General features: G+C 38.2%; 1 protein-coding gene across 1 annotated transcript in view; it reads left to right on the top strand.

Moving 5' to 3' along the window:
- beat-IIIa (beaten path IIIa) overlaps window positions 1–25,807 on the top strand; it is a 442,078-nt gene extending 416,271 nt beyond the window's left edge. Inside the window, exons 5-7 of the mRNA XM_073970400.1 lie at window positions 20,162–20,424; window positions 20,488–20,608; window positions 25,004–25,807. Coding sequence (XP_073826501.1) covers window positions 20,162–20,424; window positions 20,488–20,608; window positions 25,004–25,377 — 758 coding nt within the window. The 3' untranslated portion in view covers window positions 25,378–25,807. The remainder of the gene's footprint in view (window positions 1–20,161; window positions 20,425–20,487; window positions 20,609–25,003) is intronic.
- Window positions 25,808–26,399: the final 592 nt, after the last annotated feature.

Genomic DNA, 26,399 nt, shown 5'->3' with positions numbered 1-26,399 from the left:
TATTCTAAAACATGGACCTATGTCCACTAGTTATATAAGTTTATTGACATTTAGGAACCCATCATCGAACTTGACCTGCCTGCAAACAAAAGATGCATTTTCCCAAAATTTCAGAGAATTTTGGTGGAGTGGTGACCACTAAGAACTTCAAATGTCAAATGTTCAAATTACAGCTAATTCGGTTAAAACTTGTAGGTAAAAATCTCAATATACCGAAAATCGGGAGGTACCGTTATATGGGGCTATACCAAAACATGTACCTATGTTCATAATTTTTTCGAACATAAGTTTTTTGGTCACTAAGAACCCCTAATGTCAAATTATAGCTAATTCGGTCTAGAAATGTGACTTAAAACGTCAAAATACCTGAAATCGGGCGGTAACGTTATATGGGGGATATTCCAAAACAAGGACCTATGTCCACTAGTTTTGTTATATAAGTTTATTGGCACTTAAGAACCCTTAATGTCAAATTATAGCTACATCGGTCTCAAAATGTAGCTAAAAACGTCAAAATACCGTAAATCGGGGGGTAGCGTTATATGGGGGCTATACTAAAACGTGGACCTATGTCCACAAGTTTTGTTATATAAGTTTATTGACACTTAAGAACACTAACGGTCAAATTATAGCTACATCGGTCTCAAAATGTAGCTAAAAACGTCAAAATACCGTAAATCGGGGGGTAGCGTTATATGGGGGCTATACCAAAACGTGGACCTATGTCCACAAGTTTTCTTATATAAGTTTATTGGCACTTAAGAACCCTAAATGTCAAATTATAGCTAAATCGGTCTGAAAATGTAGCTAGAAACGTCAAAATACCGTAAATCGGGCGGTACCGTTATATAGGGGCTATACCAAAACGTGGACCTATGTCCACAACTTTTGTTATATAAGTTTATTGACACTTAAGAACCCTAAATGTCAAATTATAGCTAAATCGGTCTGAAAATGTAGCTAAAAACGTCAAAATACCGTAAATCGGAGGGTACCGTTATATGGGGGCTATACCAAAACGTGGACCGATATAGCCCATCATCGAACTTAATCTGCCTGCAAACAAAAGACGCATTTTCCCAAAATTTCAGCGTCCTATCTCCATTTTTGTGGATGCTAGAGTGATTACCACAGACGGACGGACGGACGTGCACAGATCGACTCAGAATTTTACCCTGATCACGAATATATATACTTTATAGGGTCGCAAATGAGTATTTCAATGCGTTACAAACGGAAAAACAAACTTAATATACCCTCCATATTATGGTGCAGGGTATAAAAATGTATAACTCATCTGTTTTGCAACCGATTGCATTAATTTAGAGGACAAATAGCTTTTTTCGTCGTATTCAGCTGGTCTCTTTACAGATGTAAAATAGGTTTTCTTTTGGAAAATATGTTCATACCACAAGGCCTGTCAAAGGGTTTCAATCAGGTATGCCAACTGTTCCGATGCAAAAATCGCTACAGCCACATACGCACCCTAGGTCTGTAGCGATTTTTACCTTAAAACAGTTGACATTCCAGCATAACAAGTAGCGGGAAAACCACCAACTTGGCACCCCTGCACAGTGGAAAAAAATACCGATCTAGCGCGCCAAAAGTCAAAAAATCACATACGCCAATTTAAAAATGATTATTGCAGTATTAATCTAAGGTGTCCACAGAATGCAACGGCATTTAAAATAATTTGTTTTGCATCAGTCTAAGCGGAATAACGGTCCGTTTTTGGGTGACATTTTTTGAACTAGTTTTCATAATATAGTTTAGTAGTAAATTTGTGATCGTCGCATGCGCTCTTCCTACAAAGTAATTTTAAAGCTTTATTGAATTTAACATTTCGTGAAGCAGGTGATTTAAAAATGTTGAATATAAGATGTTATTTATTGCAACTCGGATTTTACACTTAAAACATGTGACGTCCGATTTTTTCCAAATTGAGCACTTTGTTAAAGCTATTACTAAGGAGTGTCGCGGGATGGCGCATAGATTTTTTATTTTATTTTTAGTACACATAGTTCTTAACTAATTTGTAAAATTTTAGCTGCAACAAACTGCAACATTTTATTTTATTACTATTTTTATTAATACCATTTTATATGTAAAAATGCTGAAATTAGAGCGGTACCTTTCTATGGGGGCCATATCAATGCGTGTACCTGTGCCGAAAATTCTCCGTCGGAATATTTTATACCACCAACGAAGACTAAGTGTCAACTTTCAGCTATATCGGTTGGATAATATGGCTAAAATCTCCAAAAATACCGAAATCGGTGATACCGGTCTATGGGGGCTATATGAAAACGTGGTCCTATACCGAAAATGTTTATAGGAGTGTATGCATAACCCCCACGGAGACTAAATGCCAAATCCTAGCCGTTTCGGTTGGATAATGTGGTAGAAATCTTTAAAATACCGAAAATCGATAGGTACCATTCTACGGTAAAAATACAAATTTACCAAATATATTAATAAATGAAGTAAAATTGTCAATCAATAGCTGTTCATATCGAATTTATGGACAAACGTACAATAAAACATAGACTTTAACTTTTGGCGCGCTAAATCGGTACTTTTTTCCACTGTGCCCTGGTTTCAGTAGGCATAGAAAATACGAAATACTTATCATAGAAGCCAATTGTTTAAATTGGAAATATTTCCAAACAATTGTCTTAATCTACATACATGAATAAAATTTTATATTAAATTATATGTTGCCACATATGTATGTATGTATGTGTTACTTTAAAGAATAAGTGAAGGAAGAAGATTAAAAACAAACGTTAAAAGCCAATTCACCCATAAATACATTAAACTAATGGCCTTTTTCATATAATACGGATTGAGATGCGCTTGACTTGCAGTGAAAATAAAATGTACAAAACAAAGAAAAAACAACAAGAACTTTGTGTAAAAAGAATTTTCTCAAACTTTCGTTTTCGTTGTGTTCTAATAAGTAAAGAAAAATTTAATTTGATAAATAAAAAAAAAAAACGAAAAAGAAACGTTTGCAATTTAATATCAATAATGATGATACAACAAGAGCTTAAAGAAAAATTAAAAAAAAAACATATTGTCACCCCAGGTTTGGAACCACTAAATCCATCAGGGTAGTAGACAGCCACCACCTCGGGGGACCCAATGGGTAAAATTTGAATGTCTGTGAGGAGCATATACCAAAATAGCTACCCAACAAACCAAATGTCTGATGTCCGACACGTCTGAACAATTTCGGAAGCAAAGTCGTTCAGATTTCGTTCCGATTTCTAAACGATTTTTCGGAGAGGAAATAGTTCAGATTTTGTACCGATTTTGTTCCGTTTTCGGAACGAATGTCGGAACGAAATTTCCTTTCCGAATTTCCGAAGGATTTTCTTCAGATTTCGTTACGAAATCGGACCGAAATCGATCCGATGTCGCTGCGACATTTCGTACCGAAATTATGTCAACCACTTCATACAATTTTCGTTAAGATATCAATACGATTTCGGATCAGATATCGGACGTATCGTCCGATATTACGTCAGTATTACAAAAATGTCAATGATGATAAGACTAGTTGCCAATACTTCCCCACTTAAACAGGAATGTATTTCTACTCCAAATTGCGAAAGCAAACATAGATTTCTCTAGGTATTATTTCAATGATCAAACCAACTGTTAAAGCACTTTTCCACTGCGATTGAGACACCTCCTTTGAACGACACCTGTTTTTTGAACGCTTCAACAGCAACTTCTGGCGATGAACATCATTGACCACGCCTATTTTCATGATGTAATTGGGTGCCATGTCAGAGCTGTTCGCTGAATGACATAACAATCCCACGCGCCGTCAGAAAGCCGTTGGTTCGAATCGATGTGTGAGAGCTGGCATTGTCATGGTGTACAATGATTCGCCTTCTCTTGTTCTTTTTTCGAATTTCTCAGGAGAGACTTTTTGCCGTAGACAGGTCAAGTTTGACGATGGGCTACATCGGCCCAAATTTTGGTATAGCCTAATAGAATGTTACCTCCCAGTTTTCGGTGTTCTGACAATTTAAGCTACAATTTTTAACCGAACTACCTGTAATTTGACACCTAAATTTCCCAGTAGTCACAAAACTTCTCAAACAAAAATGTGCAACATATAACGGTCCCTCCCGATGTTTGGTATTTTGAGGATTTTAGCTACATGTTTTTAGGGAACCGCCTGTAATTCGACTCTTCAGATTCCCAATAGTCACAAAACTTCTCCGCTTAAAATGGTTAACATAGGTCCATGTTTTGGTATAAGCCCCATATAACGGTTCCTCCCGATTTTCGGTATTTTTAGGGTTTAAGCTACATTTTTAACGGAGCCACCCGTTATTTGACACTTAAAGTTCCCAGTAGCCAAGAAACTTCTCCACCAAAAATTTTAAACATTGGTCCATGTTGTGGTATAGCCACCATATAATGAACGAATTGCCTGTAATTTGACGCTTCCCAGTTGCCAGAAAATTTCTCCATTAAAAATTGTCAAAGTTGGTCAATTGTTTGTTATAGCCCCCATGTAAGAGGACCTACAGATTTTCGGCTATGATTTTCTACCCAACTAGCTGTAATTTGTCATTTGGTTACGAAATTTCTCTACTAAAAATTGTCCGCTTGAGGACATTATTAGATACATTTTCTGACCTAATTTAGGAATTTGGGGAATATGTGGTTATATTTCTACCTAAATTGTGGACAGGAAATCATTCCATTTTAGTTCAGAATTTTTATGGTGAAGGACATACAAATTGGTAGCAGTCGAACTTAACGATTTTTAACATGTTTAGATATATTTTAATATATGTGCTGAAACACTAACATTTAAGCCATGTTAAACAGCATTCTTTAAAAACCATTTGCCTTTTCCGGGTATCCTTCCAAATGGAAGAAATAGAAATAGAAAAAAACCCCAACTAAAATCAATTTCTTTTACAAACTCATTAAAATTAAATGGTTGCACCATGAACCTACGGTACCGAAAATAGCATAACAAGAAAAACAAACAGGCAGCAGCAAGAATTCCTGCTATGTAAATGCAACAGTAGCTTAAATAGCAAACTACACACAACCAAGAAAAGAACTGGTAAATGCAGACTTGAATACAGTAACAGCGTGCATGAATATTTTATATAACCGGCTTGCATGCCAAACGAAAATGAGGAAAAACATTTTTTCCCAGATATCAGCAACAGCAGTGTGTAACGTTGAAGTGAATGTTCATACACGACGATGACGTCGAAGTAAGTAATCGTTAGAAATTGTTGAGGCGGAAGATGTTGTTCTGTGTTGTACCAAGGAGACGTGTAGAAATATAATATTTCCATTTTTATATTGGCAACATTCATAGAGTCGAAGAGAAAAAAATTCTTTATTAAAATATGAATATGAAAATATTGCATTAAAAATTAATGAATGTAAAATATAAGAAAATTAATAATAACTAATAATGGCATCATTTGAGATTCGATGGAGAAATATGCAGTGCAGGAATTAGTGACACTTGCAAATTGTACAAAATCGAAAATTTTTTATTGACTCATTTTAAGGTACAGACAGAATAGAATATGTTGCAAAAATTCGAGTCGATCGGACTGAAATTGGCAAAAATAGGAGCGTTAGAAAAGTAAAATTCATTTTGATTTGAATGTAATGTAGAAGTTTAACAAGCGGTTTTCTCGAAATTGCAATTTTGAAAGCGATTCGATCTTCATACGTTTTTGTGGGTTTATTATATATAATTATCCCACAAATATCTCAGAAGGGAAAAAAGAGACTTCTCTCATGTGGGCTTTGTGGGTTTGTTATACATATAAAAAGCTTGTCCTTAGGCGAGAGACTTTTTTAAAACATTTTTTGGACGGATTTATGGCGAAAGAAACTATCATTTTTATACCCTATACCACAATGTGGAAAAGGGTATTATAAGTTTGTTTTGGTAAAAATTCATGTAACACCGCGAAATATTCGTCGGAGACCCCCAATGTGGTATACCAATCTTCATATCTCGACGAGATAAAGCGATTTTGAGATGTGTGTCCGTCCGTCAGTCCGTCCGTCCGTCCGTCTGTCCATTATAAATTGTAAACACGCTCCAGGCCGCAATTATGGACCGATCGTCACGAAATTTTGTATGGAGGTCGGGTTTAGATCAGAATAGATCCCTATTCTTATTGGTGATGATCGTGAAATATTTCGCGGGTGAAATGGACCAAAAACATAATATTTATCCAATTTTCTAGCGGCTCTGTAGGTCTCAATAATAGTCCGATCAACGCGTAATTTTAAACAAGGTAAGAGTATATCACAAAGGAGTAGCTTACAGTTTTAGATGGCGATCGGATAATATTTAGAGGGTTAAATGGACCAAAACTTTTGTGTGAAAATTGTGAAAATTTTTAATATACAGCTTATATCTTAATTCCTGCAAGTGACATTCCGAACAAGTGAGATACACTTGAAAGTGGAACGCTTGACCTTTCAATTGATGCCAATTATGTTGGTGTACATGATCAGATAACAGAGTTACAGCCTAATATATTCCGTTATTTGTTTGTAGTGTAATAATAAACTCGCTAGAAGTCGCAATTATACATCAATAGTCACGAAATTTTGCAACGGGTAAGAGTACAAGTCGAAAAAGATGCCTACAATTTTTAATGATGATCTGATATTCTTTAGCGGGTGAAATGGACCACTACTTTTGTATGAAAAATATAAAAATTTTATTTTTGGTCGATATTTTAATTCCTTGAGGACATATATATTTCGCAAAGTAGCCTACATATGGAAAAAAACTACTGACCTTTCCTCTGATGTAAATTGCAATAAAGTGTTTGCTAGATAACGGGCCTACTGCCTAATATATAATGGGTTCTGTGCAGAGAACCACATTTTTATCCCATGCTACATATTGTCTCTCCAAAAGTTTATGTAACACCACGAAATATTCGTCCTAGACCCCTTATTTGGTATGCCAAAATTCATATCTCGACGAGATAAAGCGATTTAGCGATGTGTGTCCGTCCATTAAAAATTGTAAACAAGCTTAAGGCCGCAATTATGGACCGATTGTAACGAATTTTTTAAGGAGGTTGGGTTCGGGCCAGAATAGAAATGATTAGTTTTTGGTGATGTTCGTGAAATGTTCAGGGGATGAAATAGACCAAAAACAAAATTTTAACCAATTTTGTAGCGGCTCTGTAAGTCAAATTAATAACCCGCAAAATTGTAAACAACGTTTGAGTTTATGATGAAGAAAAAGCGTACAAACCAACGTTTGTGTAAATTAATTTTCCTTTCCTGCTACAAAAATGCCTTTGTCATGCTAGATAACTTTTTAGTTTTGGTCATAAGTATTACACATTACATCTCTGATGTTTGATAATTAAATTTTCACAATCATTGGAAAGAAGTTCGGTGGAGAGCGATTGTCCAGGGATATTGGTATAGGGTATCCCATGGTCGGCTCCGTCCGACTATAGACTTTTCATACTTGTTTTTAGTTAAAATTGAAATTTTTGCTTTGACAGTTCACCATTTTTATAGATTCTTAATTATTAGGTTCTTAATAATCCCATAAAAACATATGCTGATCGGTTTATTCGTTTTCGAGCTACCGTGGGTAAAAACAATGTTTCGTAGGCGACCTTTTGTCAGAACACAGTTGAATATTTTTCAACGAAAAAATTTCGGAAAGTAGCTCAAGGTGTAACCTTTCAGACACAGAGATATACCCTCAGCCTATGTGTATTGAAACTATCATCTACGGACAGAACAAATGTATATAGGGTTTTTTTTCAGAATTTTCGGCCCTTTTTGGACATTTGAACTTGCCGACAAAAACGTGGATTCGGATTAAAGTTCAAAAGTGTTGCGGAGTAGGTACTTGATGGAATGGACCGACATAGTCCATTATGGAGTCATATCTTTTGGGTCATCGTTTAACTTTGGGCCAGTATTCCAGGAAGCATGGAATTGTCCACGAAAAACATAATTTCGGTGTAAACAGGACCACAACGAACAGGATTGATATACATTTGCAAAGGATCTTCGAAGAGATCACAATATACAATGTTGCACAAATAGAATGTTGAACTTTTGTGTATAGGTACACTAAGAAGAGGACCGATATGGGCCATTTTAGAAGTTAAACTAAATTTGGACCAAATGTTAGGAGATCCAAAGTTACCCCGTTCAAAAGATATAGTGCATACCATTTATGTGACATTTTTAATACTGGGAGGAAGTACCGGAAGTTGTGGTCCGGTATTGCCCATCTTCGAACTAAAACAAAGTTTGGACGAAATATAACGAAGACCAAATTTTTTACCCAATCGGTTGATTAGTTCGAGAGTTAACGTGCTCTGCAGCTACTACATATAGTGACATAGGGATTTTTTACACCTTTCGGGCTGTTTTCTCAAAAAGTACGGACTTGCCCCTGAAAAAACGTTTACCGTCGTAATTGAATGCACGCTGCTTCAACAAAAATCAAAGTGATTCGAGAGCAGGTCTTAAAGTGAACTTATCCGACATTTTTTTGTGGGAGGTACCCGAAGGAGTGAGCCGATTGAGTCCACATTCGAGCCGCATCTAAGTCTGATAGAAATTTCACGATGTGCAAAGTATGGGCTAAATCGGTTAAAGAGTTATCGTGCGCACAACTAAATTATGCTTGAACAGCAGATTCGTTATCTTGCGCTCATAGAGGGTTTTCTTGCATCTTTCAGGCTTTTTTCTCAGGAAGTATGGGCTTGCCCCTGATCAAATTTTTACCGTCGTATGGGTGGCAGTGAATACAAGTTGTTACAACAAAAATCAAAACGATTCGCGAGCAGAACCTAAACTGAACTTTTCCGTAATTTTGTGTGGAAGTTACCCGAAGGAGTGGGCCAATTGAGTCCACATTGGAACCTCACCTAAGTCTGGTAGAAATTTCACGATGTGCAAAGTATGGACCAAATCGGTTACTCCCTTTGTTATCGTGAGCACAAATTTGGCGAACATTTTCGAACTTTTGTGGGGGAGGTACTAGAAGGAGTGGAACGGTGAAACCCATCTTCAAAATTAAACTAAGTTTGGACAAAATATTACGAAAGCCAAATTGTTGACAGAATCTCTGGATCCGTTCGAGAGTTATTGTGTGCACCAGCCAGACGGACGGACATGGCTAAATCAACTCTAAATTGTCTGAAGCGGATTTCGTTCAAACATACTTGTGGTCTAAAACCATTATTTGTGGTTATAAAACCATTGAGTAGGTTTGGCAGGACAGTTAAAAAGCTGCAGTGTGTTGTGCGGGCCTGTAAATGACTGCACCATCCTCCACGTAGTCGAGCCAATACTACTCCGGTTTGTCGTGACAGTTCTATAGCTGCGATAGAACGGGCTTTTTCTCCGAGAACGATAGTTGTCAATGTCATAAATAGTTGTGAATGCTATCCAAACTTGCTTGATAGTCTTGCTGATCAAGAGGTTCTCTCTTATTTCATTGGAACTCTCTCTCCAGATCAGAAAGATACCTACTGACATTGGTGGGTGGGAGAGTCCGCTCCATCATGTGGTGATTGGGATGACTGCAACACGACGATGTCATTGTGTTGACGTACTGGAAGACTTACTGGAGCAATCGTCGACTCTTTGTGGAGTTGGTTAACTGATGACATAAGGACTTACGTGAATACTGTTCCATCTCGTTGCACTTATGTTGGCGGACAACACTGGCGGCGAATACTTACCACAGATCGATCTATCGTGTTGTATGTGATCAACAAAGTTTCTTTGTCAACACCCCTAGTGCTGCTGATGAGAACCCTGTTCCTACATCTCAGCTAGCCGCAGAGAGCTGTTGAATGTACATACGACGAGAAAATACAATCGAATGTCAAACCAATAACTGTTTGGTCGTTAGTCGTTTGGTCGTAATTTTGAAACCATAAACTCTTTGATCATATCCACAGTCCATGAGGTGAATAGAATATTTTCATATTCCTCGTGTGGATTAAGAGAAGGTACCTGACAGTCATAGGCATACATAACAATGCCAAATGGAGTGTGTGGAATAGAGGAAAAGTAGAGGTTAAACAGTTCCGAATTTATCACTTCACCTTGGAAAACTCCCTGTTTCAGTCTACGGGACTTCGACTTCTTGTTTACGAATTCATACATATAATTGCTTATCCAACGTGTCAAACTTAGCTGGAGGTTTGTGTGCACGATGTCATCATCGATTGATAAGTCAAACATACGGCTTGTAATGGTTGAGTTCTCGGCTAATTTTGTAGTGCTGTGCTGCTACGCAACCCATGCTGATGATCAGCAACTGGATAACTATTTTAGGAAGGAGTAAAACCTCAAGAGAAAGCTGGGTTTAGGCCGGGGCGATCATGTGTAGATCATGTTAACACCTTGCGTATTATAATTGAACAATCGATAGATTACAAAAAAAACCCAAAATTGTTAATTTTGATCGCGATTTATTTAAAAATCCCTCCGTCGATTTTTTCTGTTTTTTTTTATTTTTCTTATCTATGAACATTGCTGTTTCAGAATCCGCAAAAACATCCCATGTGTAAGCGGTTTCCATTAAAAGTTAGTTAAGGGGCACTGTGCATAATATTGTTTTATAAGGGGACGATAGAGTCAGTGCATTGTCCCAATTTTAACTTCCATATCTCAAAAACGGTAAAACCTACAAAAATATCATAAAGGACAATCTTGTGGAGAATTTTCTCTGCTACAACATTTTCTTTAGACACATTTACATAGAACTCGCGGTTTCCAAGCTAAATCGTGAAAACCTAAAGAACCCCTAAAAATGTGAATTTAAATCGCGATTTATTTTAAAATCCCTCCGGCGATTTTTTTTTTGTTTCTTGATATTTTTCATCTATGAGCATTGTAGTTTCAGAATCAGCATTTAAATTTTCATTTAAATTTGTTATGGCACACCGTGACTGTTAAAAAAGGGTATACCAGAAAAAATAGTTCCTCTAATACAAGAACTATACAACGGAGCAGAATATAAAGTACGTTTTAATGGTAAGGAGAGCAACCCTTTTAGTACCTCAGCTGGAGTGAGACAAGGATGTGTACTATCCCCCACATTATTCCTCATACTGTTAGACTGGGTAATGGAGGAAACAAATTCACAAATTCCTGAGGGTATAAGATAGAATTTAAACAGTTTTCTTGGTGGTATTGACTACGCCGACGACATCTGTCTGATGACTCATAAATACTCTGTTATGGAAGCGAAAAAGCGAATAAGGTCGGATTACGAATAAATTTCACCAAGACCAAACTAATGCGTATATGTTCCGAAAACTCAACCCCAATGACAATCAATGGTACAACTATAGAAGATGTGTCTTCATTCAATTACCTAGGATGTACAATATCTAGAGATGGCGGTTCAGCGAATGACATAAATGATCGTATCAATAAGGCGCGATCAGTATTTATGAAATTATATAAAATATGGAGATCCAACACCATATCCAAGAAAACTAAACTTAAAATCTTCAACAGCAGCGTCAAGTCTATTTTGCTTTATGGATGTACAGCATGGAGCTTTACAAAATCAACGCAACAGAAATTACAATCATTTGTGAACCGCTGTCTGAGGCAAATATTACGCATTTATTGGCCCAACTGGATCTCAAACGAAGCTTTATGGCAAATGGCCAACTGCAGTCCTTTATCCGTTGAAATAAGGAAGAGAAAGTGGACATGGATTGGTCACACGCTTAGACGACCACCATCAGAAATATCAAGATCATCATTTGAATGGAATCCTAGTAGTTCACATGGACGAGTCAAGAGCAACTCACCGAAGTGTGAGAGTAACAAACCGAGCGAATCCAAAATTCGTACTGGGGTTTCCTCCGTCCGGATACCGTTCAAACATACTTCCATGATTTCGTTAACCTAGGGTATATTTATTCTCTATATACGAGTCTGAAAGAAGTCCCGAAAATGAAAAGAGACACTGTGATCCCAAATATTCTCCACCAAAAATAAATATTGGTATAGGGACCCATATAACGGTATTTTCGGTATTTTGAAATTTTTAGCTACAACCGAACTATCTGTAACTTGCTTATAGAGGTTCCTAGCGCTCACAACATTTCACCACTTCTCTTCTTCTTCTTCTTTATTTGCATATTCAATCTCCGAATATATGCGACCAATATAACTTTTTCGTGATTTCCATAAAAGCGTCTCTATTCCTGGATTCACTCAGTAGGATTGAGACATTTCCAATGCCGGACCATTTAAGCCGTCCTCTGGATGGCTTCCCTTCTATTGTTCTAGCGATTATGGTTCGGGCTGTTTTCTCAAGAAGTATGGATTTGCCCCTGATAAAGATTTCACCGCCGGAATGGAGACAGCGAATGCAAGTTGCTTCAACAAAAATCAAAGTGATTCGAGAGCAGGTATTAAAGTGAATTTATCCGAAATTTTGTGTGGGAGGTACCCGAAGAAGTGGACAAATACAGTCCATATTTGGACATGATCTGGTATATATATTACGATGTGTAAAGTATTGACCAAATCGGTCACTCCCTTTAAGAGTTATAGTGCTCACAATTTTTCCGAACATTTTTGAACTTTTGTGGGGGAAGTGCCCGTAGTGTGCAGATATGGCTTATCTTTGAACTTAAACTATATTTTCACAAAATGTTACGAAGGACCGAATCGGCAGATCCTTTCGAGAGTTATCTTGAGCTTAAACAACTACATGCGGCGTCACAGGGGTTTTTTTTACCTTTCAGGCTATTTTCTCAGGAAGTATGAACCTTTCCCTGATGAAACTTGTACCATCGTATGGGGGGAAGTGAATACAAGTTGCTACAACAAAAAAACGAAGTGATTCAAGAACGGGTCCTAAACTGAACATCTCCGAAATTTTGAGTGGGAAGTACCCGAAGGAGTGAACCGATTGAGTCCATATAGGAACCTCATCTAAGTCTAGTAGAAATTTCACGATGTGCAAAGAATGGACCAAATTGGTTGCTCCCTTCGAGAATAATCGGCCGCACAAATTTTCCGAACATTTTCAAACTTTTGTGGGGGAGGTACCGGAAGGAGTGGACCGATATAACCCATCTTCGAACTTAAACTAAGTTTGGACGAAACATTGCCAAAGCCAAATTTTGGACCGAATCGGTTGATCCGTTCGAGAGTTATCGTGCGCTCTAGCCAGCAGACAGACAGACGGACGGAGATTGCTCAATCGACTACAAATTGTCTAAAACACATTTCGACCAAACATACTTGGGGTCTAAAACCATTATTTCGATGAGCCCTTTTATACCCTCGTTAGCATAAATGCTGAGGGTATAAAAAATTGTCAAGATAGGTCCATGTTGTGGTCCCCATATAACGGTAGCTCCCGATTTCACGTATTTTGAGGAGTTTAACTACATTTATTGACAGAACTGCCTGTTGTTTGAAATTCCCAGTGGTCACAAAACTTTTCCGTCAAAACCTGTACCGATTTTAGGTATTTTGGGAATTTTTGATGCTTTTTTACGGAACTACTTGTATTTTCACATATCAAGTTCCCAATGGTCAGAAAGCTCCTCCAAAAAAGATCAACTAGCCTGTTCTGATATAGCCCCCATATACCTCCCGAATTCAGGTATTTCGGTTACGTTTTTTTTACCGAACTACATGTAATTTAAAACTTGATGTTTCCAGTCGTTAAAAAAATTCTTCGCCAAAAATTATCAACGTGGGTCCAAATATTAGTATAGCCCCCATATAACAGTAGATTCCCAGCAAACCAAAATCGGACCGAATTCGGTCATTTTGGATGTTAAACTAAATTTGGACAACATATTAGGAGATCCAAAGTTTTGAACAAATTGGTTGCCCCGTTCAAGAGACATCGTGCATTCCATTTGGAATTTTTAGTGAAATTGTTTAAATATTGAGGGGAAGTACCGGTAATCGTTGCCCATCTTCGAACTGAGACAAAGTTTGGACAAAATGTGACGAAAGCCAAATTTTGGACCAAATCGGTTGATCAGTTCGAGAGTTATAGTGCTCTCCAACGACTACATATGGTGCTATGGGGTTTTTACATCTTGCGGGCAGTTTTATCAAGAAGAATGGACTTGCCCCTAAAACTTTTACCGTCGTAATTGAGGCAGCGAATGTTGCTTCAACAGAAATACAAGTGATTCGCTAGCAGGTCTTAAAGTGAACTTATCCGAAATTTTGTGTGGGGGGTACGCAAAGAAGTGGACAAATATAATCCATATTCAAAACTGATATACATCTGCTAGATATATTCGGGTGTGTAATGTATGGACCAAATCGGCCACTGCCTTCAAGACTTACTTACTGAACTTTTGTGGGGGAAGTACCTCTAGGAGTGTACCGATATGGCTTATCTTCGAACTTAAGCTAAGTTTGGACGAAATATAACGAAGGTCAAATTTTGGACCAAATCGGCAGATCCGTTCGAGAGTTATCTTGCGCTCCAACCACTACACACTCTGTTATAGGGTTTTCTTTTACTTTTCAGGCTATTTTCTAAGGAAGTATGGACCTGCCCCAGATAAAACTTGTACCGTTCTATGGGGGCGGTGTATACAAGATGTTACAACAAAAACCGAGGGCTGGTCCTAAACTGAACTTTTCCGAAATTTTTTGTGGGAGGTACCCGAAGGAGTGGACCGATTGAGTCCTTATTGAAACCTCATCTAAGTCTCGTAAAAATTTCACGATGTGCAATGTAATTACCACATCGGTTACTCCCTTCACATATTTTCCGAACATTTTCGAACTTTCGTGGGGGAGGTACCGGAAGGAGTGGACCGATATAACCCATTTTCGAACTTAAACTAAGTCTGGACAAAATATTACGAAAGCCAAATTTTGGACTCAATCGGCTCATCCGTTCGAGAGTAATCGTACGCATCAGCCAGCCAGACAGACAGACGGATGGACATTGCAAAATCGACTCCAAATTGTCAGAAACACATTCCGTCCAAACATACTTGGGGTCTAAAACCAGTATGAAAGTGTATATACCCTCGTTAGCATAAATGCTGAGGGTATAATTAGGGTTTTGGGGTTCTCTATTACAATTTCAGAATATTTCACGGTGGAGGGTATAAAAAGTTCGGCCCAGCCGTTAAGTTTATTTTTTAACATTTTAAACACAACATTAGACACCCGTAGGGGGTAGTAAAGAGAAAAACAACAATTTTATGGATTTCGTTTCAGTTTTGATTTCAAATGGAATTGAAAAACAAAACAAAAGGATATACTTATGTCGTTCTCAGACAAACACAACGTAGCATTATAATGATTTTGGTTGGTAGAAAACCACTTGATTTTTGTTCCATATTTGTTGTAAAAAGTGATTTACATATTTATGTCAAAATATTGTTTTTCTGTTGTTGGCTGGCTCGTTGGTATTGCCGTTGTTCATCATCGCAGTCGCAGAAAACACTTTAAGATATGAATGAAGAAAATTTGCATAATATCTAAATAAAAAAATTGAGACATTCGTCGTTTGATTTTGTGAATACGACAGCAACAACAACAATAACAACAATGGTTTCAATGGTGTGGTAAACATGACAGACCACAAATAATATTGAAATTGGGTAGAAAATGCTGAATGCCTTAAGGCAAGGATTGTAAAGCAGGAGCAGCAGCGTCAAAGGAAGAAGCAGAAATTTATTGTGAAGCGCAAAGGAAAAGGAAAAACCTGTTTTTCGCAAAAGCCAAGGAAGGACAACCAATATGTTATTACAATAAATTGTTGTCCCAGGCAGTCAGACAGTATTCATTCATTCTGTGGGTGTGAAGGAAAATGTGGCCTTATTCATGTTGTTGTTGTTGCTGTTGCTGTTGTGACAAGATGATGGAATTTGTTACAACTTGTTGACTTCATTAAAGTATTTCACTTCAAAGACAGAGATATTCATTTCCAACATTGCCAGGGGGAGGGTTGAACACAAAAATATATGTCAAAGGAATGTTGTTATGCCATACCATAAAGTCTGGGCCGAAAAAGGTCAATTAGTCAGTGGCATAATGAAGCATTTCTTCTAAACCAGCATCAGAGGTGGCTTTAAATGTTAAAAACCTAAGAAATATTTTTAAAGGAATTTTGTGAATTATGTGATGGAATGTAAACACAAACTAATACTGAACAAAGAAAAAGGGGCTGCGGTACACGGCTTGAAATTGTGACGAAAGAGAGGTTACCAGCAACAGATTGGTAATGCACATTTTTTTACCCAAAATCTTAAGATCTGCCACAAGTAGTCTCGTACTATGTTAGAAAAAACTTTTCGACTACGGATACACCAAAAGCCTAACTTATCTAATCTAATCTAAACAAGTAAAAAAGAATCAGTCGGCTTTGCCGACAGAGCTTTACACTCAGCCTGTGTGAATTGAAACTTTCATATACGGACAGATTGAATACCGGCTACAAAACCAAAATCCTTTTCCCCAAACATTATGTATTAAGGAGGATTTCAGAATTTTTTAGTCTTTTTTAGACATTAGACATCATTAGACATCTTGCTGACAAAAATGTGGATTAAGATTAATGCTCAAACGTGTTGCGGAGGAGGTACATGAAGGCCTTGACCAACATTGGATCACTATGCCAGGAAACATGGACTTAACCACGAAAAAACATAATATCGCTGTAATCAGTGCCACAGCGAGTGGAACGTATACATTTTCAAAGGATATTCGAGCACTTAAACAAACATGTTGAACTAAGGAGGAGACTGATATGGGCCATTTTCGAATATGGACAAAATATTATGACCAAATCGTTTTCTCCCTTCAACAGAAAATGGAGGTCACCATTTAAGTGACATTTTTTTTTAATTTTTGGTGGAGGTACAGGCAGTTGTGGACCAATATTGCCCATCTTCGAATTTGAACTAAGTGGTTAAACTTCGCTAAACCAATTTGTATTATGAACACTTATAACTAGCATAACTTCCAACCCTGCAAATTCACTTAAAGTTGGCATCATTTTATTGTTACTTCCCAATTCTTTTATCTGTCACTTCAATGTAAACGTCAAATGTAAGAAAAGTAAATTCGGCCTCCTTTACCCACGGCCACCGAAGAAAGCACATCTCAGCTATTAGGAAAGTAATAAAAATCTAATAAAAACTTACTTGGTATATCTTTTGTATATACCCGCTAAGGTAATCATTAGTCATACTCCGATGACTTTTGTAGTGATTGTCCTATCTCTGGAAATTCCGTGCCTGCTCTCACCATCTGTTCCAAGTTGAAAAGTTTTCCCAGTACCAGGAAGTGCCCTGTAATTTTCTTCACTAAGTTTGGACAAAAAAATACGAAGGCCAAATCAGTTCGAGAGTTATAGTGCGCTTCAGCTTTCGGGCTATTTATTAGGAAGTATAGATGCAGCGAATACAAGTTATTACAAAACAAATCAAAGCGATTCGAGAGCAGGTCTTAACTGAACTTATACGAAATTTTGTATGGGAGGTACCCGAAGGAGTGGACCGATAGATTCCATATTGACACCTCATCTATATCTTGTAGAAATGTTACAATGTGCAAAGTATGGACCAAATCGGTTGCAAATCCTCCAAGAGTGCGCACAATTTTTCTGACCGTGCTTTCCAGCCACTACACATGGTACCATAGGGGTTGTTTACAGCTTTCGGGTAGGGATACGTAAACCCGATTTCGGTTAATCGATTAATCGGTTATTAGCCGTAAAATCTCTAAATGTCGTAGTTGACTATTGACTGTGCGAAAACCGTATAATCGATTATTCTTAATCGACTTTCAAAAGTCGGAGTCAACTATTATTCGTAGTCGACAAGTCGTAGTCTCTTATTATTCGTAGTTGACTATTAATCGTGGACGACTATTAGTCGTAGTTGACTATTGGGTGTGCTAAAACCGCGTAATGGACGGTACTTTTTTATAAATATGTACATCACACATTGCATCAACGAAAATGGTCGATTATATTCGATTATGATCGGTTTTCCGCGGTTAAAGAATAATCGAAACTCGACTTTTAGTACGCTCTCAAATAATCGACTAACCGAAAATCGAGTTTTAAGTTTTTCACCAAAACCGTATAATCGAAAAACCTATTATTGCATTTCACTGCGTATCCCTACTTTCGGGCTATTTTCTCAGAAAAAAACGTATAAAATCAAAGTGGTTCGAGAGCAAGTCTTAAGGTGAACTAATCCTAAATTTTGAGGTACCCGAAGGAATGGACCGATAGAGTCCATATTGACACCTCATCTATGTCTGGTAGAAATTTAACGATGTGCAAAGTATGGACCAATTCGGTTACTCCCTTCAACAGTTATCCAGCGCACAATTTTTTCGAAAATTTGTGAATTTTTGTGGGGTAGGTACCTGAAGGTGTGGACCGGTTCATCCCTTCGAGAGTTATAGTACGCTCCATCTCGCCAGACAGACAAACGGACGGACATTTCTAAACCGTCTTCAAATTTTCTGAAACGGATTTCGTCCAACCATATTTGGGTTCTAAAACCATTATTTCGGTGAGGCACATTTTGACCTCAGGTACCACCACCAAAGTGTGGTGGTTTTTTTTGGAGAAGTTTTATAACTGCAAGGAACCTCAAAAGCCAAATTACGGGTGGTTCCGTCAAACAATGTAGCTAAGACCCTTAAAATACCGAAAATCGGCAGGAACCGTTATATAGGAGAGACCAATGACAACCTCAAATGTTTAAACATGTAGCTAAACTCCCCAAAATACCGAAAATCGGGAGGTTATATGGGAGCTATACTAAAACTTGGACCTAAGTAGACGATTTTCAGTGAAGAAGTTTCGTGACCACTGAGAACCTAGAATGCCAAATTACAGCTAGTTCGCTTAAAAAATGTAGCTAAAACCCTCAAAATTCCAATAATCGGGAGCTACCGTTATATGGGGCCTATACCAAAACGTGAACCTATCTTGTATTTTTTTACACTGAGAACCTCAAATGTCAAATTACAGCTGGATCGGTAAAAATTGTAGCTAAAATCCTCAAATCACCGAAAATCTGGAGGTACACTTATATGGAGGCTATACCAAACCATAGACATATCGTGACGATTTACAGTAGATAAGTTTTGGGACCACTGATAACCTCTAATGTCAAATTACAGCTAGTTCGGTTAAAAATTGTAGCTTGTTCGTTTAAAAAATGTAGCTAAAACCCTCAAAATACCGAAAATGGGGAGGTACCATTATATGGGAGCTATACCAAAACATGGACCATTGTTGACGATTTTTAGTGAGGAAGTTTCGTGACCACTGATAACCTCAAATGTTTAAAAATCAAAACATGAACCTATGTTGACGATTTTTAGTAGAGAAGTTTCGTGACCCCTTTGAACCTCAAACGTCAAATTACAGCTAGTTCGGTTAAAAATTGTAGCTAAAATTCTCAAAATACCAAAAATCGGGAGTTACCGGTTTGTGGGGGTTATACCAAAAAATTGACCCATTTTTATGATTTTGGTTTGAAAACTTTCGTGACTACAGGGAACCTCAAATGTCAAATTAGTCGTTCCGCCAAAAAAATTTAGCTAAAACCCCAAAATGCCGAAAAAACACAAAAAAATGTTGACAATTTCTGGTGGAGAAAATACCGAAAATCGGTTGGTACGGTTATATGGGGTTATACAGAAATATTGACCTATACTGAAATATTTCGTGGCTGCGCGAACCTCAAATGTCAAATTACAGGCAATTCGGTTAAAACTTCTATCTAAAAGCCTCAAACTACCCCTAAAATCTGAAGTTTGCTGTTTATGGGGGGCTATACCAAAACATGGACCTTTGTTGAAAGTTTTTGTGTGAAGAAATTTTATGACTGTAAAACTACAACTAGTTATAGATACAATCTAAAAATACCTAAAATCCGGATATACCATTATATGGTGACAATCCCAAAAACATTCTATGGTGGAAGGTATAAAAAGAAGAAGAAGAATTTAATTAAATATCAGAATCTTGCTATTATCATTGTTATGGGAGAATCCGTTCTTACCCTGTCCGATGATGTTCGTCGCAATACTTTATCATTTTCCCTCCCACTTACTTCATTTGTAAATGTTCTTTCCTTGTTTATCCTTTCAGTGACTCCAATACGTGGTCCACGCATAACAGGTGGTCAGGCACGCTATCAAATTGGTGACACGGTACGTGTCAATTGCACCTCATCAGCTTCCAAGCCGGTCTGCCATTTAAGTTGGTTAATAAATGGTGAACCAGCCAGTCGAAACTATCTAAGATTTTACAATAACAAACCAATCGGTACTGAAGGTCTGGAACAGGCAACACTGGGGTTAGAGTTTAAAGTGAGAGCATATCATTTTCGTAATGGTGATATGAAATTGAAGGTAAGATAGAAGACACCTTAATTAATATTTTTCGTCAAAATTACGATTCTATTATATTTTCAGTGTGTGGCAAAAATATCCTCATTGTATTTTCAAAGTCGTGAGGCCAGTGTTGTATCTGATCATCCGCACAAAGCACCTGCCCTGGAGTCAAGAGAAACTGTGGCAGCTAAATCAAGACATGGTAAGTAATAATAAGTGATTAATGGTAATACATTTCGTACCTTTTGATTTCGGTAAATGATCGAGTTGGAATTCTGGAATTTAGTATTAAGGTCACTGTTGCTGTGTTGCTGTGTTGCGATGTGGATTTGATTTTAGAAATAGGTATATAAGAGTATTAAATGGTACTAAATTTGTTATTGGGTGTATAGGATTCGGTATGGAAATACGTACAACAAGAGTTCGAAACCTACCTAATTTAATATTGATAGAATAGAAATAATAGTTGTAAATTATGCTAAATTTCGTATAGGGATAAAACTGTAATTTCGAAATTTGGTATTGGGGTCACTGTTGGTTGGAAGGGTTGAGAAATGGAGATAGTTTTGAAAACGTTAACTACAAACAGTATTTAAATGACACCAGACCTGTTATTGGATGTAGCGATAGAGCTGAAAATCTGATTCTTGAATCAGTGTTGGTGTGTTGTTGTAGGAGTATATGATATGTTTGTTAGTTCATTACTCTGCTTAATCTGGTTCTGGGTCTATCTCCAGTTCTAGTAATATGACCTCCTAGAAGGGTTTTAACCGCCTTGTGGTACTGGCAATCCCACGGCTACAAAACTGATATTGTTTCTTGTTGTTGGAGCAGCATGAAACCATAATGGAAGCATACTTTTGATGCAGAGTTAACTTGCCGAAAATTAATAGTTTAGGGTCAATTTGCAGCACTGCGGTTGACTCCGGTTTGTCTGGTTGTGGCAGCTCACGCTCCCAAGCTGGGATAGATGGGGGATATTCTCCGGGGACCCCATTCATGCGATAATTGATTATGGCATCTGCGACAGCATCTGTGTAAATGCCATTCAAACCTGCTTGGCAGGTTTGCTGATATAGGGAATCTCCCTTTTAACGTTGGATCTCTCATGAAGATACCCCCCGACATGCCTTGTTGGGAGGGTCCTATCCACCATATGGTGGTTAGTAACACCTGATGAAGTACTCCAACGAGAGCATGCGATTGTGTTGCTGTCTTCTCATGTAGATGGTTCACTGAAGATATGAGGAGGCACCCTGTTTCAGTTCTCAGGTTGGCATTCTGACAGTTTGGAATATATTTCCATCGCATTGCGCTTATATTTGCGGACCACATCGGAGCCGCATGGCTTACCACCGAGCGACCTATCACGTTATATGTGGTTTTTTATCTGCACCCCAAGTACTGCAGGCCAGGGACTTAGGACTTTTTTACTACATCTCAGCTTGTCGGAGATAGTAACAAGCGTGGACGAAGTGAACATGCAGTCGAATTTTGTCGGAATTTCGGTGCTCACCTCTGCAGTCCATGTGGTGAACAGAGTGGCTTTAGATATAGTGGCGGATATTTGCATATTCTCCGCTTGGAAAAAAGTGATAAGATCAGTTTAGCTTTTCACAAATGCCATCAGGGAAGTTAACTGAAGCCAAGATCGTACATTACGCATACGTTACGATATCAATGCAGGGTAAAGGGGAGGGTATAAAGCAGAGTTAGATGGAAAACAGTTCCGAAACTGTCACCCCAGCTTGGGGAACATCTTGTTTCTCTCTAAGAGCCTTGGACTTTTTGCTCCTGGATTTCACGTACGACTGTCGTCGACACATAAATTGATTATCCAACATTTTAAACTTGGCCGAAGGGTAGTCTGCTTCATGTCCACAAACAACTTGGAGTGCTTGACAATATCAAAAGCTTGTTAGAGGTCGGTATGAAGGACAGTTACAGTTAAACAGTTCCGGAGATATCACCCCACCTCGGGGAAGTCCTTGTTTCAATCTATGAGGCTTTGATTTATTGTTTCTGAAATTCACGTACGACTGTCGTCCACACATATGTATATTTCATTATCCGATGTTTTAAACTTGGCCGGAGGGTAGTCTGATTGATGTTCAAAAACCAGCGTAGAAATCTTGACAGTATCAAAGGCTTTTGATAAGTCGAGCGCCCTCATCGCTATTCTATCGCACGGCTTGCTCTGGTTGAGTCCTCGACTAATATGTGTGGAGATGGCTATGCTGTTGTCCTGTCGTGATGCTTACAGCGACCATGCTGATTGATGATCGGCAACTGGATAGCTGTTTCTGGCGGTGGGGTCGAGGAACGCCTTAAGAGTCTTTGATATGGACAACAAACGCTTAATTGGTCAACATTGCTGGCATCCTTCCTTGGATTCGGTAGCGGGACCATCCTGTACATTTTCCGGAACAGCGTGGGATTCCATTCTGTCCAGGAGAGAGACTTAACCTTTGCCACAATTCCCTTATTCCGGCTCCAATGTTGCAACTCTTCAGATGATTTAGTCACTTGCTCCGCTTATGCCCATCGACTTAACTGTTAACTTCCAGTGTCAACTCCCCTACTCTGGCGTCACTGGTGTCAGTACGAAGAAGTTCATCAGGTTCATTTGCTAATGCCGTCGCCTCTGCTGGGAAATTTGGTCTCACTTCGGGTATTCGACCAGCAGGTATATTTCCAGCGACTGCAGCAGTGAACATCAGAAGGGTTTGGTAGTTCCCTGAAGCGGTGATTGCTGAACTCTCCGAAATTAATTTGATTAGATTTCCCATGAATGTGCGACTTTCAGAGGTGATGAAATCGGACACTCTACTGACGGAGACAAAAATGGGGAGAAGGTCTGATCCAGGAGAAACGACGGATTGCCAGACCAGGTGATTTCCTTGGCCATTATACCCCTAGACCAGTCGATTATGACCTTCCAAAAGCGGCCTAATGTTGGACCTATAAACTGGTATATAGCTATTTGTCGTCGTTCAGCAACTCTACCTCGGCAATTCCACACCTGACTGTTTATACGGGCCATTAGAGCCAGGCTCAAGCGAGATAGGTTTGTATTGAACAGAGACTGATGCAATAGAAAAGCTAGACCCCCCCACCTCCATTTTAACTGTCACAACGTTGCAAGCTGCAGCCCTTTTTAAGTTTAGTTTCCTGCAGCGCAACGAGAATGATATTCTTCCGACTCATGAAACTCAATATTTCCTCGATCTTACCTCGGAGTTGCTAAGTGCTCGGCTGGTGCTAAGTGCTGCATGCGAGGCTGCTGTCGGGAGGACTACGAGGGAGTCGCGTATTCTGATGACGACAGCGACTCACTGGGGACTGTGTCCACAGCAACATCGTCCCTCACATGGAGGAGTCCAGAATAACCTCTGAAGTGCACCAACTACCGACATCTATTTAGTCTCACCGAAGTTTGAGTGTGGTATTGCTCCTGGGTTTTCCTCGGTCCTGCCGCGAACCAAAAGTATCCGGAGCATGCATTCCGGGATATGCTGCTCGCAACACAGAACAACGATACAAATACAAACATGGATATACTGAGCTGGCAGCCGCTGGCCGGAATGCTGATGTGGTTCCGGGATTGAATATGAAGACTTAAAGTATTATCTTCAGAAAAAATACAAATTCGTAACGAAACTCTTGATTTACACATGACAACTAGTATTTCATGCTCTCAAACCAATTGTTGAAGCACTTTTTCCACTCCGAATGAGACACCTCGAAAAAATGGTTATTGAACGCTTCAACAGCATTTTCTCGCGAAGAAAATCGTTGGCCACGTCTTTTTTTCTTTATGTTAGTAAAAACGGTATTTTGTAGGTAAAAGACATGCAAAAGGGGTCTCTTAGATATAGAAGACTTCAAAAAGGAATCTCTTTAAATATCAGATATCACAATTAAGTCTTCTACAGATAGGTGAAATCAAAAGTGGATATAATATGAATAGAAGATATTCTAAAGGGATCTTTAACAGATAGAAGGATAGAAGGGGTCTTCTCTAGATGGAGGAAACCTTTCAGGGGTCTACAGACTGAATACATCCTAAAGAGGTCTTCTGTAAATAGAAGGTATCTTTCATGGGTCTTCTGTTAATAGGACATATCGTAAAGTTGTCCTGGGCTTTGTTATCTGTTTTTGTTATCGTTCATCCCCTAAGCCAACCGCATTATTTCCCTAAATTCCTAAAATAATACCTGGTTACAAATTACGCGACCTTATAATCAAAACTATTTTTCTGCCCTCATTATTTGATGACTATTTCAAAACGTCCCCCCCTTAAGTAAAACTTATGTTCTAACAATTCCTGTTATCAGTTCAACATGCAGTATGGCTTGCATGCAGTTTCAATGTTTTGGAAACATTTCCATTATTGCAGTAACAAGAAAATAAAAACAACACTTTATCATAACTAGGTCACATACATATATGTGAACATTTCCTAGTTTTTTTTTTTTCTCTCCAATTCGTCATAAGTTCTTCATATTTTTTCATGAGTTTCCTCGTACAACTTTATTATATGGTTTACCTTATGTCTGTTTCTTTCTTTTTTTTTCATGTTCACCCTTTTTTCCAGGTGGTTCAGGCAGCGGAAGTATACATCATTTGAATGGTATGCCGGTTAATTACTTGCTAACTTTATTATGCTGTCTTAGCTTTTTAACGGCAGTCACCACAGCGGCAACAACATCAATAACTAGGATGACACCAAAAACAACAGCAACAAGAGTACGAACAGCAAAAGTAGTTGCTAGGAAAAGTGATTTAGCAATGGCAACATCGCACACCACCACAGCATGTAAAACAACTACAACAACGGCGAAGACGTCGACGACAGCGTCAAAAACAACAACCACACCAGTAACATCTACATCAACAACACTCAGCAGTAATAGCAAAAGTTCCAGAGTCGCACACAATTTAATATCATCACACATTGTATTTAGATAACTATGTTAATTATTAAGGACATTCTCAAGTGAAAGCAGCTCCCTCAACCCAAAACTCCTTACTAACAAGCCAGAACTCCCCCATCCCCCTTTATTCCACAACCAATCCTTGTACTATATATACACACACACACTCGTATTAACTGGAATAACTAACAAACGTATCTCTAATATAGAAAAATAAATACATATACATACATAGGTACTATATAAAATACAATGAACATGTCAATGAATATCATCGTATGAATGGGAGAATGATTGAATGATAGATATGTGAGTGTGCGGAAATGAATGGACACTTTTGTGAATGTTTATGTAAATGTGTTAAAACATACAACTGTACTTTACTGTTAACTTATTAAACCATGTAAATTAAATTTTGAATTACTAAGTAAAAATGAATCAATCGGCTTTGCCGACAGCAAAAATACCCTCAACCTATGACAGAGTAAATTTTAGGCGATTTTTTGTTTGCGGTAGGTAACACAGTGAACCTAATTATTCCACATCCAGATCGATCCAATCAATACAGTATACACGAACAAAATCCACTATCTTTAATTTTTTTCAAGAACACCACTTAGGACGGCATGTTTGGAACTATCACGCCATTATCGAAAAACGTATGGAGAGTAAAATTATAGCGTTGTAATAGAGACCACAATAACTACCTACAGTAACAAGGTAGTGATCTAAGTATAGCTGAATTAATTGGCCACCGTATCATTTGAAAGACCTTTCGATCCATTACATTAGGAGTCAGTGAGTTTCCCACTTCACTTCTTCGATCCATTGTCAAACCGAGGAGGATTTTAAATTTATCAACAGATTTCGTCTGTAGCCTTACGGATTTCTTCGCCCATTGATGCTGTTTAGGATTTATTATCGTCCATGTCCAACGTTGTCTCAAAAATTAATTTACAAGCTGATGCACTCATAAGTTTAGCAAATATATTGATTATAAAACAATAGGCCCCAAAATTCATCAAAAAATATATAGCATTTTGGACCACGGGACAT

This window comes from Musca autumnalis, unplaced genomic scaffold (genome assembly GCF_047663935.1).
Source record: "Musca autumnalis isolate F117 unplaced genomic scaffold, ASM4766393v1 scaffold_2, whole genome shotgun sequence".
NCBI classification, from domain to species: domain Eukaryota; kingdom Metazoa; phylum Arthropoda; class Insecta; order Diptera; family Muscidae; genus Musca; species Musca autumnalis.
The sequence above is the reverse complement of the archived record's forward strand: the minus strand, read 5'-3'. Positions and strand labels throughout refer to the sequence as shown.